The sequence below is a fragment of the Hydra vulgaris genome, chromosome 01 (assembly GCF_038396675.1).
Source record: "Hydra vulgaris chromosome 01, alternate assembly HydraT2T_AEP".
NCBI classification, from domain to species: Eukaryota; Metazoa; Cnidaria; class Hydrozoa; order Anthoathecata; family Hydridae; genus Hydra; species Hydra vulgaris.
Genome location: NC_088920.1, coordinates 71,212,731 through 71,233,117, shown reverse-complemented (window position 1 = coordinate 71,233,117; position 20,387 = coordinate 71,212,731). Strand labels below are relative to the sequence as shown.

Sequence of the window (20,387 nt, the reverse complement as noted above, 5' to 3'; positions counted from 1 at the left end):
GACCACACCTGTTCTTGTCTCAGTAAAATCGTTGCCGGAAAATTTTAGGGACATTAAAATGCATTTTTTTGTTCCTCCTACAGGCTTAGATATACCAAAACCTACTTCAGATGCTGTGAAGCTTGAAAATTATCCTAAATTTTGTGCATACACGGCAAAAATTTGTTTCGTTAACTTAACCAAATATGTTTGGTTAAGTAGTTTTTGTAAAAGTTACAAACCCGTTTGGTAAAATATACCAAATCTTTTGTAAACTTTACCAAATCGATTTTGTTATTTTAACCAAATTATTTGGTTTGATTATGTTTTTGCGTTTTGTCTTCACGCAAAGTTTAACAAATTTATTTGGTTAAATTTACAAAATTATGTTTGTTATTTTCACCAAATGCGCGACGGGATGGCAAATAAAAGGAGAAAAAAAAAAGATTTTCGCCATTTTTTATATTTATAATAGTCAAGCATCGTTGTTTTAACTGAAAAGAAAAATTTTAATTATTTCACTGTAATCATGATTAACTGTGCTTATTGTGAATATACTGCAAGCACCACCAACTCTTATAAATGTCATTTAAAAGTTTTTCACAACAAACATAGTTATCGCGAAAGATTAGTTTGCAGACAGGATGGTTGTCCGATGGAATATAATTCTTTTCAAAGTCTTACAAAACATATTGAAAAATCTCATCAAGAAGTTTTTCAAACACCTAATTTAGAAGAAGTAGATATTACGCAACGATGTTTATATTCAAATAACTTGTCTTTAGCTGTTCACGATAACGAACCTGTTTGCACAGATAATATGTCAAAGTTTTTTATTAAATTTGATGAAATCGATGGTATTTTTGAAGATTCCGCTTATTTTATTTCTAAACTAAGAAGTTATTCTAATCTGCCCCTAACCACTATATTAAAAATTGTGGATGCATGTTCAGACTTTGTGTCATTAATTGTAACAGGAATTAGTAATGAGACTCAAGTAATTTTTGACAAACACGGGCTCCAAAATGAGGAACATAATTATTTCTTTGAAAATATCTCACGCCTCAAAAAACCTTTTCAAGGTTTAGAAAGTTTGCATCAACAAACAAATTATTTTGAAAAGAAAGGATATTATATAAAACCAAAATCATATCCAATAGGTCATTTTATAAGCACTCAAAGAACATCTAAAGGAATAGTTTGCTCAACTTGTGTTGCAACAGGGCAATATGTTTCATTAAAGCAGTGTCTTGAAGTTTTTCTTTGTCTTCCCGGTGTACTTGATGAAATAAGAAGTAATTTAAAACCGTCTACTAATGGTTTAGTTTCAGACTTTAAAGATGGAGAGTTGTGGAAAAATCATCAATTACGTCTTCAACATGTTCATTCCCAAAATACTTTTATAATTCCAGTTTTTTGTTTTTTTGATGATTTAGAAACTGCTAATCCATTAGGTTCACATAGCACTGTTCACAAAATCGGAGCTTTGTGTACAATTCTAAAATGTTTAAAACCACTACATAACTCAAAACTTGAGAATATTTTGTTAAGTGCAATTATTTATTCTTCTAATCGCATTAAATATTCAAATAAAGATGCATTTTCTATATACATCAAAGAAATGACAGAATTAGAAACAAAAGGCTTTACTATAAAAATAGATGGTAATGAATTTAAAATATATGTTGTTCTTGCTCAAATTCTGAATTCCATAATCTTTGGTTTAAATGGAGTGTTAGGTTATGTGGAAAGTTTTACTGCCACATACCCATGCAGAATATGCAAAATGAAGCGTAAAGACTTTGACAGTATTTTTGTTGAATCTGAATCTCTTCTTGAGACTAAGAGGTACAATTACGATGTTTCTTTACATAATTGTTCCCTCAATGGTATAAAGGAAAAGTGTTGCTTTAATAAAATTCCATCATTTCATGTTAATGATAATATTTATTGTGATATTATGCACGATTTGTTAGAAGGCATTTGCAAATATGTTTTTCAAAAAATGTTAAACTATCTAGTATTTCAGAAAAAATTCTTCAGTCTAGGTGACATAAATAGCAGAATGAAAAAATTTTCATACGATCACTCATCAATCCCTTCATGTCCCACTGATAATCAAATAAAAAATGGTTCAATTAATATTGGTGCAATTGAAATGCTAAATTTGGTTTTAAGCTTTCCTTTGTTAGTTGGAGATTTAGTTCCTTTCGATGACAATGTTTGGGTTGTTTTTTTATTGTTAAGACAAATTGTCCTTTACTCATTTGGTTTGCATTTTAGCAAGCCTGATTTATTGTATTTTGGTTCTCTCATCACTGAATTTTTACAGGAATACTGTTTTGTGTTTAAGTGTGGCTTAACATTGAAGTTTCATAACCTTATTCATTATCCACGTATTATTAAAATGCTTGGTCCGCTAAGTCATATGTGGGTAATGCGTTGTGAAGGTAAATTAAGAGGTTTTAAGCGGACTGCTTCATCTGTGGGAAATTTCAAAAATGTTTGCAAAACAGTAGCTATTAGACACCAAATGGATCAGTCAACTCGGTTCATGGCAAAACATGGCTTAAAAAATAATGAATTTTGTGTTGCTAAAACTGTTCCTATTTTACTTTGCCATGTGATTGATGGACAAACTATATCAGAATTGATAGGTAGTTATGGGTTGTACAGAGAAATTTTCCAAACAAAGAGTGTTTCTGTTAACTTCGTTAACTTTAAAATTGGTGATGTCGTTATTTATGCAGTTGAAGAATTATATCTTGCATTTTGTGTAATCAAACAAATTTTCGTATCTGATACTAATTTATTTTACTTTATTTGTCAAAAGTTGTTTATTATAACTGAATGCTATCACTTGCAAGCTTTTGAGGTTGACATTGAAACAGAGTTAATTGTTTTAAATTGCTCTCACTTTGATAACATTATCTCACCTTGGCCATTAAAACTACGAAATTTAAATAAAAATAAATACGTTTCATTAATGCACAAAATATAACTATTGATTTTGTAGCATTTAAATTTTTTTAATTTTTTTGTAAATAAAAAACATTTATATAATTATTTGATGTACTTTAGGGCAAGATTGAAAAGTCTTGTTGTTAAAAAGAGAAATGACTTTTGCAAACTAAATTGGAAATTAAAAAAAAACTGAAAATATTCAGATGGGGGCAATAATACTTTACATATAAATACCTATAAACAATATTTATAGGTAAACATTTAAGTTTATAGAATTTTACATTTTTTTGTTACTAGTTTATAACGTTTCAATGGTTATAACTTATAACCATTAAAACTTGTGCGATTGAAGGAATCTATTATTCTTTCTGTGACACAAGTTTTAAATGACTATAACTTGTAAAATATATAAATTTTAAAATTCTTCAAACAATGTCAAATGAAAACAATGAAAATTTTAAAATTCTTTAAACAATGTCTTTACTTGAAACTAAATAGGTATTTGTAGGTAGTATGTAAGGTGTTATTGCCATCTGAATCCATCTGATCATTTTTTATTTATTTATAATTTAGTTTACAAAGCTTATTTTGTTTTTAAAAAAGCTTTCAATCCTGCTCTTTATTTTGTTTCTTGAAGTTTTAAACAAATATATATTTACTATATAAATGTATTTGTATTTTCTGTTTTTAGTGAACTGATTTTATGTTTTCAAAGTACATCGACACTGCCGTGTCAACATGCTTTGAATACATAAAATCAGGCATTGCAGGAGCAATTGCCCCATGCAATGGCCCCCACCGGTGTTGACGGCCATGGTATTTATTTCAAAACAATCAATTACTTTTTTGTATTACATTAAATAATTGACTAGTTTTCATTTACTATTTATTGGTGCATTTTATATTATAATATATAACCCTATACACTATTATAGTATACTATAAGTTTAACTATAACTTTAAAAAGGATAAATTTTCATTATTTTATTTTTCGGCTTTTTTTAGTCATTTAGAGTTATTTTTTCCAAATAAATTTATATAAATGATATAATGTAATACAAATTTCTAGTAATGACTTTTTTTTTTCTTTTACTTTATTTTTCTTCATTTTTATAGTGTCATTAAAAATGAAGGATGAAAAAAGGGAGAAGTAGAATGCAATGTCTCAAACCAGGTTGTGATTGTGATGAATACACAAAAAAGAGAAAGACTTTGATTTGTGTGCCTATTGTGATCATGCACCAGTTTTACATAAAGGTATTTTTAACAAGTATTTTTATATAATAATATTTCTTAATAATTATAGAAATATTACATATAACACAATGTTTTATATACTTTAGTGGAAGACAATTTCAATCTTGTTGAAGATATTGAGTTAGCTCATTTCTCTAAGAGCAATGCAATACAGAATACAATTTCCAGTACAGTTATTATTTTTATAATTTTTTGTCATGTGTTTCAAACTTCACATAGCTACAATAAGCGATGAAAGTAATGAAAAGCAAATCATTATAAACTCAAATTACTTGTTACTGGTTTTTAGGTTTTAAATATTACATAAACAAGATTTTTTCAAAAATATACCTAATATTTTATAAATAATATTTAGCTTCTCTCAGTATGTCTAACATGTTAGTTGAACCTCAAAACTGTACAAAAGAAAATGGAGATGCTACCTTTGGTATTTGCCTTGCATATTAAAAAAATAAATTATTAGTGGCTTTAACGTTTTTAAATATTTTAAAAGAGTATACTTAAAACACTTGATTTTTTTATGTAATAATGTTTCTCATTCTCACAGTACTAGTATTACTGTTTGCAACCCATGTCAATAATGATATTATTTGATTATAGAACCAGCTATTTTGAGCCGAAGCGAAATAGACTTCAATAACAAGGTAATGAGCCCGATGAAAAAGCAGTGCATACAGCAAGCTAAGCCATTCCAAGATTCAACTGGTAAAGTAGTTTCTGTATCAAAAACTGTACTTCATCATAAAAGCAATACTCTCTTTGAGGTTTGACATATTTTTCTTTATATTGTTTAACTATAACTATATAATTTCTGTGGAAGAAAATATTATAATACTTAATTAGCATTATTGTTAACATATCATTAATCATCATAATTTTAATTATAAGTTATATTTTGTTTAATTAACACTGAAATATTATTTATGAATTTAACAGAATGGCTTAGCCCCGATCCTAAATTCTTGCACAGATGGAATGATTGTGTTAAGTGCTTCAAATCTAACATTTAGTTTACGCAGCAAGTTGGCTGGCATAGTAGTCAACCATATCATTCAAAGGAAAGGTTTGCAGTAAGTAAAAAAATTATGAGATTTTAAATATTATTTACAACCCTCGGAATTAAAAAAATTAATTCAGCAATAAATTGCCAGCCTTAAACTGTTTAAGGTCGGCATCAGGTTTGCAAAAACATTTATTTACAAAGGTTTCACCATAAAAAATAGAAACAAGATCGGCATAAGATCGGCGACTTAAATCACTTTAAGGTCGGCAGATAGGCCAACTCTAATTCCGAGGGCTGTATTTATATATATATATATATATATATATATATATATATATATATATATATATATATATATATATATATATATATATATATATATATATATATATATATATATATATATATATATATATATATATATATATATATATATATATATATATATATATATATATATATATATATATATATATATATATATATATATATATATATATATATATATATATATATATATATAGAATGAATATATATATAGAATATATATATATATAGAATATATATATATATATAGAATATATATATATATAGAATATATATATATATATATATAGAATATATATATATATATATAGAATATATATATATATATATATATATATATATATATATATATATATATATATATATATATATATATATATATAGAATATATATATATATATATATAGAATATATATATAGAAATCTTCCAACTAATGCAGATGTATGTGTATCAGCAAATGCCATTATTTCACATTTTCCTTCAGAAAAGATTGTAAGTAACTTTCAGAGTTATGTGTTAAAGTGATCTGTATGATTTTTAATGAAATTGTAGTTATAGCTATTTATGTTTAATTCGTTCTTTGTTAGGAAACATGGTATACTGCTCCTACAAATAAAAAAACTATAGCTGGTGGAAAGTTGACAGAAAAGCTTCGCAACACATGGCGAAATATTAAATCAGTTGGTATCTTAAAAAGTTCTAATGACCAACAATTAGTTGAAGAACATGATATTAGTGATGGTATGCTTTATATGATTTAGTTATTATAAATAGTAGTGATGTACCGATAACACTTTTTTGGCCGATGCCGATACCGATGCCGATGGATAGGAAAAGGCCGATACCGATGCCGATACCGATGAATTAACTAATTATTAAAGTTTTGAAGATATAAAGTCATAGAGCTTTAAATTGGGTAAATTTTTTCATGGAATCCATACTGGTAAACAAATACTTAGACCCAAATAAATAAACTTGCCTGTAAACAAAGTCAAAATAAACAATTTTTCTAAAAATTCTAAGCGATGCATAAAGTTTAGATTATTTATTATTTAATAATTATCAAAATGCAGGATAAAAGTATTAAAATGCCATCGGTAATGCATATCGGTAAATTAATAAAAAAAGGCCGATGCCGATACCGATACCGATTGCTCCAAAAAGTGGCCGATTAAGCCGATGCCGATGCCGATTAATCGGTACATCACTAATAAATAGTATATTATGTTTTATATTTTTAATAAATTTTATATATATCTTTATGAAGATGTAAGTCTTTTTTTTTTGGTTCTTGTTTTATTTTGCCAAAAAAACGTTATTTGGCCCAAAAAACTGAGGGCTTCGTTTTCTTTTTTTTGTGGGTATTTTTGGGGTTTTGCCTTAAAAACTACTTTTTTTTTTTTATACATTAAAATGATTTTAAATTTTATTTTTGGTGATAGTTATTAAATACTTGTTTTATTTCCTCCATTTAGCATATCATATTTTCAGTGTTGTTTTAGTTTAGCAATTGTTCAATTACTTACTTTATATTAAGTGAAAAAAGAAAATTAAAAAATTAATTATAAAAAATAAATTTAATAATTCTTACAAGTAAAGAAAAATAAGTAAAATTAATAAAATAATAAAAAATTTTTTTTTTTTTTCAAGAAAAAAAAAAAAAAGGCAAAAATCTAGAAAAAATAGTTAGCAAATAAATAACTGTTTAGCCATTTTCTCATAAATTCATAAAGATAAAAAATTTCTTACCTCTTTGGCTAAACACTCTGCTTACACAAAATTAGTAAACAAATATACCACAAGAGTTGATAAAAATCCAAAAAACCTACACCAAAACCCAAAAAATGCTTTAAAAATGGATGAAAAAAACACAACAGCAAGAAAACAAGTTTTTTTGCAACACTATATCTGTATCTATATATATAAATATTATATATCTGACAGATTGACAGTCAGAAATTTTGTTTGATAATTTATGATTTGATAAAATGATAGCATAGATAATGATAAATGATAGCATTCATCTTTGTATTATTCTATATCATATAATTAGAAACATTTTTAGTTTTTTATTAAACATTTAAAAATTTATATAGAAGAAGAAATTCAAGATGACCTTAATTGGCTTAAGTTTAATAATCAACCATGGACTGAAGTGTGCCATAAATGGAAATCAACTTCGAAATTTAGGTTGAAAAGTTTTCAATTAGGCACCAAAGACATTCCGAATTTTAAACTTCTTTTGGATCTAAAAGCAGATGCATTGGTATACTTTAAATATTGGTTATATTTTATTACATATATCCATACATTACTGACTATATGTTACCACAGAAATACAAAATAATGTCTTTTATTATAGGTAAATATCGATTTTACTGAGTTGAGCATGCAAAGAAACAGGAGCATTGCAACAACTTTATGTTAAAAAATCCCATTACATGCAAAAAAGTTGATAGGCCTAGTTGCTAAGAAACATTCTATGCAAGATGGTTAGTTTTTTATTTTTTATTGAAATTTATGATTAACATACATATATTAATGCCAGTTCAGTTAATCTGCAATCTGACAGATTGACAGTTGGAAAATTACCAATGTACATCAAACTGACAATAATAGAAAAATCGTATTTATACATTCATGTGTGTGTGTGTATATATACATATATATATATATATATATATATATATATATATATATATATATATATATATATATATATATATATATATATATATATATATATATATATATATGTATGTATGTATATATATATATATGTATATATATATATATATATATATATATATATATATATATATATATATATATATATATATATATATATATATATATATATATATATATATATATGTATATATATATGTATATAATATATAATATAGGGGTAGAAGAAGAGACTGCTGCTCTTTTGGCTATTGTGCGATTGACATGCTGCAAACGTTCCATATTTATGTAAAGAAGCAAAGAGAAAATCCTGGACTCCTAGTGTTAAAGAATGTGGCGAATCATTTCTTTTTTTAGCCAATGTATGTATATTAAATATAAATAAACTACTAAAATTACAAAAATGTGATTAAAATAATCATGTTACATTTCTTAACTATTATTTGTTTTTTTCAGTCAGTTGAAAATGCTGAGCATTCAATTGATAACATTAGAATATTGTATAATGACCTGAAGCTGACACTTCAACCTTTAGTTTATGCAGTACCACCAAACATTGCTGTTGTTGTGTACAACAACCACAGATGGTCATTTGAAACCCCCTTGAAAGCAATGGATTTTTCGTTTAAATTGATTCAAGTGAGTTTATAGACGATGTTTTGTCTGACTTTTTTTTTCTGTGAACTTCGGGAAAAAATTCACGGAAAATATGTCAGACGAAATAACGTCTAGTGAGTTTAATGTTATTACTGATATTTGCGTTCTTGCGTAAAGAATTTATTGATGATTATTTATCATTCTCAATTATTTGTCTTTAGATCTTGAATAAGGAATACAATACTGCGAGTTTTCCAGCTTGGATGTTTTTACAAAAATATATATATTGTTTTAATTGCCCAGATTTTGACGTATCATGTCCGAAAGCAAGTGAATTGGCTTCGTTTCTTATCATTTTCTTGGAACACTCAACTAAACGACCAACTTTTTTATAAGATTCTATTAATGAGGTATTTTGAGTAGCAATTAAATTAAATCAAAATGAGATATGTTAAAAGTTTTTTTTAAATCTACTTTTTTCTTTTCTTTGATTTTTTTACAATATTCTATTCCATATAATTAACAGAAAACAACACAATTTTGTTTCAGGTTAACTTGGTTCAGCATTTTAGCAAAAGAAACAGTCTGTATGAATACTTTTGTGCTGAACTTTTTAGTCATGGCGTTCTTGGTTGGCGTGTTCAAAAACCATCTCTAAGCATATGTGAACAATTACAATCATGAGAACAGGAATTTTCAAGTAGGTTTAAAGTTTAGTTTGTTATGCAAATTATTCTCATCATGTGTTTTTTTTCAATCAGAAAATTTGACAAATGTAAATAATTCTGTCATTGTCGTCTGTTAAACCAGCTAATACAAATGCTTGATAATCCTGATTTCATCCCGGAAAATATTTTATTAAACAAAAAAAACTTATGGATAGTTTAATCTCAAATTAAATGTTTTTGAGTTAACTTTAAAATCTGGAGTTGAAAGATATTCAGTAGTTGCTGATTCATGTGCTTTTGTTATAATTTTTGAAATTTCAAAATCATCTCGCAAAGTAATAAAATGTCATGATTCATTATGTCAAATATCTGAAGGATGTACTCGTCAAATTATTAATCTACATAATGGTTGCTTATGTCCACATCTAAAAGTCTTAAGAGAATATTTTTATCTTGTTCAAAACACAGTAGAATCATTTTGTAATGACAAAGATAAAGTGATCTCTTTTGATTCTGAGTTAGAGGATAATCTACCAAGGGATAAGGTTTTTGTTGTTTAAATTTTTTACTTATTTTTGGCTTTTGTGTTAATTTGTTATGTAAATTCTTGTTTTTATTAGTGGGAAGATGTTTTTGATGTAGCATCTGGTTTGTGGACATTTGGAATTAATGCCCTAAGTAAAAAAATTTTCCAATAATCAATTTAATGAAAAATTTAGCAATGACATTGTAAAAAGTCAGTCCGCTACCAATGGATATTGTTTTATGCCTCCTATTGTTCAAGACAACTGTGACTGTGGTGTAAGAACATTTTTTTAAAGTTTTTTTTTAAGTTAAAATAGTTGATTGTGATTAATTTAATGAATTATTTTTACAGATAAAACAATTTTCTTTTTTTAACCAATATAACACTTATTACATATATAATACATTTTACATATACAGTACATATATATTATATATACAGATATATACAGATACAACTCATTTTTTAGATACAAACATTTTACAGATATAACTCATTTTACAGATATAACATTTCAGATATAACAACTTTTTTCAAAATTTTTTTAAAGGAATCTCTAAATACAACCAACATGCTTTAAAATGAAAGAGCATTTAAAAAAATATTTTTATTGTTTTTTTTGCTGAATTTTAATAAATAAGTTCATACTTGCAAAAAATAGTTGCAAAATTGCCTCAAAAACAATGCCATTTTAATGAATTGTTTTTTACATCAAAACTCCATTAATAGTAATAAAAATGATTCTTCGTTCATAACTTTTAAATATTAACTTTAATTTTTTCTTTAATGTTTAAAATAAAAAAAATTTTAAAAGTTATAACTAAGTTAAATTTTAATTAGTTTTGCAACAAAAAAGTATAAACAATATCATTTAATAGAAGTCATTCAAAATTATAATTAAGTTGAATTATAAGTGCAACCAACATGGTTTTTACTTTACAAACTTTAAAACTTTATTTTATAAAATGGAAACAACAACTTTTATTTTTAATTTGAAATTGGTGTAACATATTTTGTATGCACAACTTTTATGAACAGATCTAGATGAGATAATAAAAACAGTATTAAAAAAATAAAAATAAAATAGCATGAAATAGAAAATATGATATTTAAAAAAAAAAAAAACCTTAATATGTACACATTCATTATGTTTTTTTTTTACTCTTCCATATGAAAGCATATGTTAATAGTACTTAAAAATCCCTTGAATTTTAATTTTAAAATTTTTAAAGTGCTGTTATAAAATTATCCCAATCATGAGTATTTAAATATTAAATGAGGTAAAACATAAGTTTTATTGTCAGGTCACCCTGCTACTGGTAACATGTAATCAATTATGACCTACTTTGAGGCTGGTGAGTCTCTTCTAATGTAATAATTCCAGTTTGAGAATAGGAGATGCTCTAAAACCTTGGATGTTTATCTTTCTAGTAGTACAATCAACTCGATATCTTGAATACTTGATCTACAAACACATGATATCTCAAACTCTCTGTTTCAAACTTTTTTCAAGTTCCCTTAATAATGGAATTTTTTTGATCTCAAACTCACCATATAATAGACTTTTTTACCAGTCCCCTGAGAGTTTCAGATATCAAGAGTCAGGAGTAGTATAACAATAATAATAATACTCTGTCCTGATTTGCAAAACATACTAACCCCGGAATGGGCATCCATTTGTATTGCTTCAGTATTTCAATTCTTCATTCTACTGCAAAAATTGCTTTAATTTTTCCACGATTAATGATAATTTAATGATTGACAATGATTAAAATTTTTTTTAATGATTGTCAATCATTAAAAAAAATTTTAATCATTGTCAATCAATAAACAATCATTAATGGTGGAAAAATTGAAGCAATTTTTGCAGTAGAATGAAGAATTAAAATACTGAAGCAATAAATATGGATGCCCATTCTGGGGTTAGTATGTTTTGCAAATCAGGACGGACTGGGTGGGTATCAGAATCTGTTTTTTACTGGTTATACAGAATTTTACCATAAAATTAATATGTACACAGATCGTGAAGTAATTGAGGGTGATGTTTTTATGAGAAAATGTTTATCCAATACTTGTACAAGTTATTGGGATGTGAAGACTTTTTGCTTTTTGCTTGTCTAAATCCACTTGTGCTGGTTATGAATTAGGTAAATTTTCAAAAAAAAACTATCCTTTTCATTTGCTTATTAACTGAGTTAATTATTTGAATTTAAATTTCTTTCAGGTTGGGATTTGTTGATTTTGTTTTGTCCAAAGGAACATTCAGTGGTTTTGTCAATTTTTATTCAAACAAATACAAACGTAGAAGTACCTCTTATTTGCCATTTATGTCTACACAAACATTTATTGATTGGTTTTTTGCTTGGGCCTCCCACATGCACATTGATTTTAGAGAAAAATGTCATATGTGTCCAGAAAATCAACAAATACCAGTTTTGGCTTGTGATGCAACGAAAATAGGAATTAGCTTTAAAAATTCTCTTGTAAAACCTTTAGAGTCAGCTGAACTTTATTAGATTCCAACACCATTACGGCGACTAGATAGATTGTTTATTTTTAATTCGGAAAAATTAGATTCTAAACAGTTTTCAGAGGCTAGAGCTCATTTAAAAAAGATTTGTCTTTATATTCTGTCTGTTGATAACTCTAATTATTTCAACTTTGATGCTGATACGTTACAGTTGAATTCAGTTCTTGTGAGTTATATTCCTGCTGAATGCGTACCGTCATTTCAGCTAATGATTTCTGAATCACCTGTTCCAAATACTTTGCCATGCTTCTATGCCAAAGTTTTTAAAATACTAGCTGCTGATAGCTCCCTTGGTTCATTAATTCCATTACGATTCACTAATGAAATTGCTTGCATATGTGAGCAATTTTTATCTAATCTAGGTGATTGTGAACTTGTTGTTAAGTTTTGTTATTAATTGCGTCGCTTCTCTCCAGAGCTAGCTAGATTAGTGGAAATATCCTCTAACTACAACAATGCACCTTCTGGAGATATTTTGTTATTAATACAATACTGTAACTTTGTGAAAAAAATTCATATTAGTGATGTCGAACCAAATAACACAGAAGTCATTGAAGGCACTTAGAATCCACCGCAATATGGTAGAGCATATTATTTTGAAAAGCATGGATGCCAGATAAAGAAAATGCGAGCATTTTCTGCAGTTCCAGTAATAACATGTTTGATAATATTCCATCGGAAATCTGCAATTAATTGTTTCCTCAAGTATCTAAAAAAGGTGTATCTTTCCTTTTTTTATGGTTTTGCCCTATACATGGCCATTGTTACGGATTCCATATTATTCCTGGGTCTGAGGGAAGAAAGGAACCAAATGCCTCATTGTATACACATCTTGAAGTTGCTCCAGAAAATATTGTGTATGACTTTGGTTGCAGCTTGTCAGAGTTTTGTCACAACCGTGAATCTGGATATTTTAAAAATACTTCCTTTTTTCATGACGTATTTCATGGCTACACACATAAATGTGCTGATGTTTTTCGGTGTAATCGTTTGGGGAATTTTTATCCAATAAATTCATCTATCTGCGAACAGTTTAATAGCTTTTTGCAGAATATAAAATATTCTGCTAAATTAATGACACAAACACATTTTTGTTTTTATCTACAATTTTTTATTCATATTTGGAATCAGCGTAAAGAAAACTTATTTGAAAAAAGAACTATTGTATTAGAATGCACTGGAGAATAGCTATTTTAGAACATTATAAATAATTTTGAATATATATAGAATAATATAAATATTTTTGAAAATCTTTCACATCATAAGAAGATATAATATTATATATGAATCGATGTATACAAAAACGTTGTAAGTCATAAAAACTATTTTTAAGTCTGACAACTTTAACTATGTATAACGCATAAATATATCACAAATTTTTATATATATTTTAACAAATCTAAAATTTAAAGATGTCAAAAAGCACCCAGATTTTTTTTTTGAATTCATTAAAGTAATAATTTTGGATCTAATAACTTTTTTCTCGTTCCCCGAAAAAATGGTTTTTAGAACTTAGAACTTAGAACTTAGAACTTAGAACGTTTTTGTATACATCGATTCATAAATAGAATAAAAAATTGTATGCGGACTGATTGTCTCTTTCAGTTCATTCCATTAATGGAATACTGAATTAGACATTCAGATAGCTCTGTATCAACATGCTACTTGCAAATGCCATATTTCACACAGTACGATAACATACTAAGTCAGTCAAATAAAAAGGTATGATAAATGTCCTTTACTAATTTATTAATGTTAATATTTTAAGAACTTATTTTCTGCACGCAGCAGCCTTGTTTGTCAAGGTTTCGTATTTTAAAGTTTAAAAGTTGAGAAAGGGTTGTAACCACAATTAAAAAAAAAATTATTTTCATTACACCTCAGAGGTGAGTAATAGAAAGAAAACAAGAATGTTGATCTTTATATTAAATGAAATAATTTTTTTTAGATTTGTACATATTATATAATGCAACTGCTAGTAACATGCTGACATTAAGCTATGTGGTTGTTTTTTTCGGTATATCGTTTATTACTGGATTAACCTCAAGCAGACAATCAGTCAGCAAAAATTGACTTTTCTTATGGTATAAGATGGCAAATTTACTCTAAATTATTTAATCATTTGTTGCAATACAATGTCGTAAGTTTCCTATCTTGTCTGTCCTCCTTTTTGAGTAACATTTAACTGGCAATTTTTATTTTTTTTTTATTTTCTTAACATATTATGATTAACATTTTTAATTTATCTGAAGTTTACATTTTTAATAAAATATTTGTAACTTTTATTAAAAAATTGTTAGTAGGCATTTTAATGGATAACAATTTTTTTTTAACTCTTTTTGAAGTTCAGTTATACAAGTAACTTTAGAACATTTCTAGCAGAATAAAGTTGAATACAGTTGTTTTAGTCTTTTTATAATAATAACAAGGAAAGAAAGGTTTTATTTAAGTCACTTTTTTTGGATATTTAAAAAAATAGCGTAATTACGTAACTTGTTAGACAATAACTTGAGTTGTTAGCTATGATTTTTATATTAAAATTTATCGTTATTTAATCAAACATCAAATAATATTATTGATAATTTTATAAAATCAAGTTTTTATCAATGTTCTTTTTTTAATTGTGTTAACAAATTTATGATAAAGTTTGAATATTGTTTATTCGTTTTTCTATATTCGATTTTGACTTACTTTTTGATTGTACCCCAACCAAAAATAGCTCTAAAAATATATAAAAAAGTTGTTCTTAACAAAATAAATAGTAACAAATAATTTTTAATACAACAAATATTGAGATTTTAGAAGAATTTCGTGCATATTATTTGTTTTAGTTTGAGAAATGAATTATTAAAAAAATAAACCGTAGATGTGAGCGTTTATCGTAGAATATAGGTTTTGCGTAAGTATCGCGTCTTACCTTGATACACTAAAATGTCGAAACTGTGAATAATTATCAAGGGATCGTCCATAAATTACGCAACGCAAAATGTATTTTATTAACTGTTGGAGATATTAGACTCTTTTACTCGGCGATTTTCATTAAACTTAATGGGCTATTTTGATTTCAATTCAAATAAAGACTCTGCGAGGGAAAACTTTTGATCTTTTTTGATGGAAGAAAAGGAGGAAGAGAATTTGGGTAGGGTTTAATTAAAATAGAAATTAAGTTTTATTAAAAGTATTTTCATAATTTTACCGAAGCACAGGGCCGTACTCAGGATCGCCCTAACTAAGAAGCATTAGTTGAAAAGTGTTTTGGATGTCGAAAAGCAGTTTTGACCCTTAATCGGTAAAATGTCAAAAAAGGGAGGGCTTTGTTTTGGTCGTGATTTGGAAAAAGAAACATTTTTCACCCTCTTTTTTTTTTTTTTAAATTTAAAGTAGTTTAAAATATCTCTAAATAACCATTCTACTGACACTCTGACTTCACTCATTCTCTTGTTCCAAATTTTCTGTTGTGGAGATAACATTGCACCTTTAAAGCCTGTTTGTAAATGCACTCTAAGAGGATATGCGCTATCACTATAAATACATAAGAGATTACCTCCAGTATCTAATGAATGCTGTCCTAATAAATTTAATAAGTTAGAGTCAGCTAACATTGCACTATCGTATTTCTTTTCCTTAACTGGTCCAAATAAGTTAGCTATAAGGCCATTTGGAGCAACTACAGATATAACATACAAACTCTTGAGGTAGTTGAAGTACATTGACTGAGCGATATATATATGACTATGTAGAAATATAAATTCATTTTTGCATTCATCATCAGACATGATTTCTAAACAAAATTGCTTATAACTCCAAAAAGGTAACTCTGAATTCTTAGACAAATTTAATTTGATATTTGATTTTAATGCAAATAATAAACTATTTCTAACATTTCTTAAAAGAGCCATTTTTAAAATTTTATTTATTTATTTGAAGATGTTTTCTTTTTTTTTAAACGGAAATTCGTAACTAACTTTATCTGAATACCGCAACTACAAGTCGCAACCGCTCAATTCAGACCTTTGTCGTCTCCGTTGCCGTTGCAGTTTTCATATCGTAAGCTCTCTATTTATTACTTAACTACAACTCAAATTAAGTTTACACATTAGCATTATTTTTTTTTTCCATTTTTAGGCCTTACATTTTAGTATTTTTTTGTTACTGTATTTTTTGGGTGCACTGATTTTTTATTTTTGTCATCGTATTAGTAAATTTTTAAATAGCCTTCTAATAATCTTTATTTTTACCTTGAAAACTGTCTAAGTATGCTTCGTTAGAAAAATAACTCTCCTCTATTCTAATGTACTTTATTTTTCCCTCAGGCGTTCACTGCTCGTGAGTGACCATTCGACAAATTTATATCCCAAATTTTTCAAATAACTTGTATAAATAAATACTTTAAAAAAATGAATGTCCATTGTTACTTTTTTTACGCATATATAAAACAATTGATTTTCAATTTCAATCAAAAACTCTTCCATAAAAATCTAATAAAAAAAATGCAAAAGCTAAATTCTAATTTTTCTAAACTAACTATTTCTATTTACGTTTTTAAGACACACTTATCTGTAACCATTCTAATACTTCATACCTCATACTTCATAGTTATCGAACTCAACATCAAATATATACATATATATATATCAAGTATATATATATATATATATATATATATATATATATATATATATATATATATATATATATTTATATATATATATATATATATATGTACATATATATATATATATATATATATATATAATATATATATATATATATATATATATATATATATATATATATATATATATATATATATATATATATACTACTCTGATCAAAAAGTAAGGTGAATTTTTAATTTAAACTTCCCGCCTTATTCGAATCGTCCAATCTTTTTTATTTTTAAGTTGGTAGGAATGCCATTAACATTTGCGCCAAATTACATGTCAAACTCATAATTATTTTTTTTGTTTACGCTTGTTTCTGAAGTACCAAAAGTGCATTCGGCGATTTTCACGATGTCTAATTTTGTTGAGCAAAGAAGTGCTATTAAATTTTGTTTGCGGAATGATATTTCTGCTGCTGAAACGTATCGAATGTTGCAAAAGGCCTTCGGTGAAGAGACTATGTCTCATAAAAATGTTTACAAGTGGTACAAAGACTTCAAAGAAGGCCGAGAACGTGTTGATGACTTGGAACGCTCCGGACGACCATCGACTTCGATTGATGATTGCCACATCAACAAAATCAAAGAATTGGTGCTTGCAACTCGTCGGTTAACCATTTGAGACCTTGTTGACATGGTTGGAATATCATTTGGGTCGGTGCAAGCGATTTTGAAGGATCATTTGGGCCTCAGAAGACTCAAATCTCGTTTGGTGCTGAAATTTCTCAATTTCTTTGAAAAAGAGCGTCGCGTTAAAACGTGTGAAGCAATGCTTTCTGACTATCAAGACGTCTACAAACAAATTATTACTGGCGATGAGACTTGGGTCTACGCATACGACCCTGAAACAACCGACCAATCGAGTGAATACCGTGAAAAAGGCGAGCCGAGACCGAAGCAACCACGTCAAAGTCGCTCAAAAATCAAGGTCATGTTGACTGTTTTCTTTGATTATTGTGGTGTCGTCACTACCAACAGAATTCCTTCCAACTGGCCAAACTGTCAACAAGGAATATTATTTAAGCGTTATGCGACGTTTGCGTGAAGCTATTCGCAAAAAGAGACCGGAATTATGGGCCAATAACTCTTGGATTTTGCACCACGATAATGCGCCTTCGCACACAGCACTGGTTCTTCGTGAGTTTTTCGCCAAAAACTCTACCCATGTTGCTCCACAACCACCGTATTTGCCCGACTTAGCACCGTGTGACTTCTGGCTGTTCCCAAAGCTCAAGAGACCACTCCGAGGAAATCGTTTTGAGTCCATTGAAGAGATCCAACGTGAATCGGCACGCGCATTGAAGGCTATCCCTACCGAGGACTTTTCTGTATGCTTCGAAGACTGGAAAAAACGTTGGCAAAAGTGCATTGGGGCCGGGGGGGATTATTTTGAGGGGGACGATACAGATGTGGCAGAATAAATAACGAATTTTCATTTTATAAAAAAATTCACCATGCTTTGTGATCACAGTAGTATACATATATATATATATATATATATATATATATATATATATATATATATATATATATATATATATATATATATATATATATAATATATATATATATATATGTATATATACAAATTAGTAAAAACACTTATCTATATTTCGTCTACAGTCTGTCTCACCTTTGTCAGGTTCATTAGGAAGGCTTTCTGATGAACCCGGCAAAGTTTATATAAGTGTTTTTACTAATTTATTATTGGTGGCAGACGGCTAAAAAGGTCAGAAAAAAACGATTTTCCGAAAGTTGCATTATTTTAAACAGTAACTGTTGCAGAGTCTAAAATATATTTTTTTATTTATATCACGTTTAAAATGTTTTGAGAAAATTATATTAATCATTTATAAAAGTCTTTGTATAATGTAAGGAAAATGAAATTTTTAATAAAAGTTACAACTATTTTATTAAAAATGTAAACTTCAGATAAATTAATAAAGAAATAATTTTTTCTAATTTACTTGTATGCTTTATATGAAAACTTTTATTAATGAATATATAGTTTCTCAAAACTTTTTTAATATGACTGCCATTTTTTCACGTGTACTCTTTATATATATCTTTACACGAGAAAAGAAAATTTAGAAAAAAAGATTTATTTTAACAGAGTTCTTTCGTATTCACTAGCCATACTCATAGCAACGGCTAGTTAAGGTTAGAAATAAAAAAGAAATTAAAAAACAAAAAAAATAAAATAACTTGGAGCAACTAGGGAAGGGTTCGATGATAAAAACAATGACAAAGAGAGGCAGTATATTTTGGGATTTTAACCTGTTTGTATAAGTTTGCCTGTTCAATATTTTAAATTTTATATATAAAATAAAGACATTTTCAAAAAAATATCTCATGACGTTTATCTACGCGAAAGGAATGAAATTGCAAAATATTATAACTTAATACATAATACTTTTTAAGATATCTTTGCCAAGATTTTAGCATATTTTAGGCCTAAAACCTGTTTTTGCTTAAATTTCATAGGAAAAAAAAAGCGATAATAAATTGTTTGATACAATAAAAAATCACTTGAAATATTGTCAGATACAAAAATAATTTTTTAGCAGTCTACCACTTTAAGAACACCCACACATATTTATTTATATAATAAATATATATAAATTATATCTTGTTAAAGTGCTCTAGGAAGTCCTAACCTAGGATTATAAGTCTAATGCTAAAACCACTTCAATCGTTAAATTTGCACTTCTAAGAATAGCGTAAAGCAATTAATTTAAAATAAAATATCCGCGGAAAAAAGAAAACGGACTCCTACTTTTGCTTTTAAATTTAAATTTTGGAATATGTATGCTATTGACGCCCCTGTAAAATTACGGAAACTTAAGGGAGTTAGTTAAGGGAGTATTCCAAAAATTCTGGGAATTTGTTCAATTTCTGCGGAAAACCATCTATATAAAACAACAGCTTTTATATCCAAGGTAACATTTTGTGATCCTAGGTAACATTTGCTTATACTCGCCGTATTTAAAATTAAATTTAGCAACATTTCCAATAATTGCCAGAAACCTATTTGGAACAAAAAACAATGTTTCACCCCCAGACACAGACGAAACTGCAAATAATATTTTAAACAATATGATATATTATACAAAAGATAATGAAATTTTCAATATCAATGTATGCTTGAAAATCTTCTTACAATCTCATTGTATTCAACAACGAT

At 27.2% G+C, this 20,387-nt stretch overlaps 1 protein-coding gene and 2 long non-coding RNA genes across 5 annotated transcripts; all 3 read left to right on the top strand.

Annotated features, from left to right (window-relative positions):
* The first annotated feature begins 508 nt into the window (after positions 1-508).
* On the top strand, positions 509-2,980 carry LOC136074688 (uncharacterized). Its single transcript, XM_065787028.1, has one exon. The coding sequence runs from the start codon at positions 509-511 to the stop codon at positions 2,978-2,980; it is 2,472 nt and encodes an 823-aa protein (XP_065643100.1).
* Positions 2,981-4,063: 1,083 nt separating this feature from the next.
* On the top strand, positions 4,064-5,265 carry LOC136074972 (uncharacterized). Of its 2 annotated transcripts, XR_010635618.1 has the most exons (5): positions 4,064-4,200; positions 4,287-4,367; positions 4,556-4,627; positions 4,801-4,964; positions 5,137-5,259. It is a non-coding gene; the product is annotated as an uncharacterized LOC136074972 (long non-coding RNA). The 2 variants fall into 2 exon arrangements; XR_010635617.1 differs by having other exon boundaries at positions 4,801-5,265.
* Positions 5,266-9,528: 4,263 nt separating this feature from the next.
* LOC136075571 (uncharacterized) lies at positions 9,529-14,910 on the top strand. Of its 2 annotated transcripts, none has more exons than XR_010636019.1 (3): positions 9,529-10,029; positions 10,105-10,285; positions 14,489-14,910. It is a non-coding gene; the product is annotated as an uncharacterized LOC136075571 (long non-coding RNA). The 2 variants fall into 2 exon arrangements; XR_010636018.1 differs by lacking the exon at positions 14,489-14,910 and adding an exon at positions 12,235-13,730.
* Positions 14,911-20,387: the final 5,477 nt, after the last annotated feature.

Excerpts from the sequence above, each read along its gene's own strand:
- LOC136074688 (XM_065787028.1), top strand. The coding sequence starts at position 509 with ATGATTAACTGTGCTTATTGTGAATATACTGCAAGCACCACCAACTCT.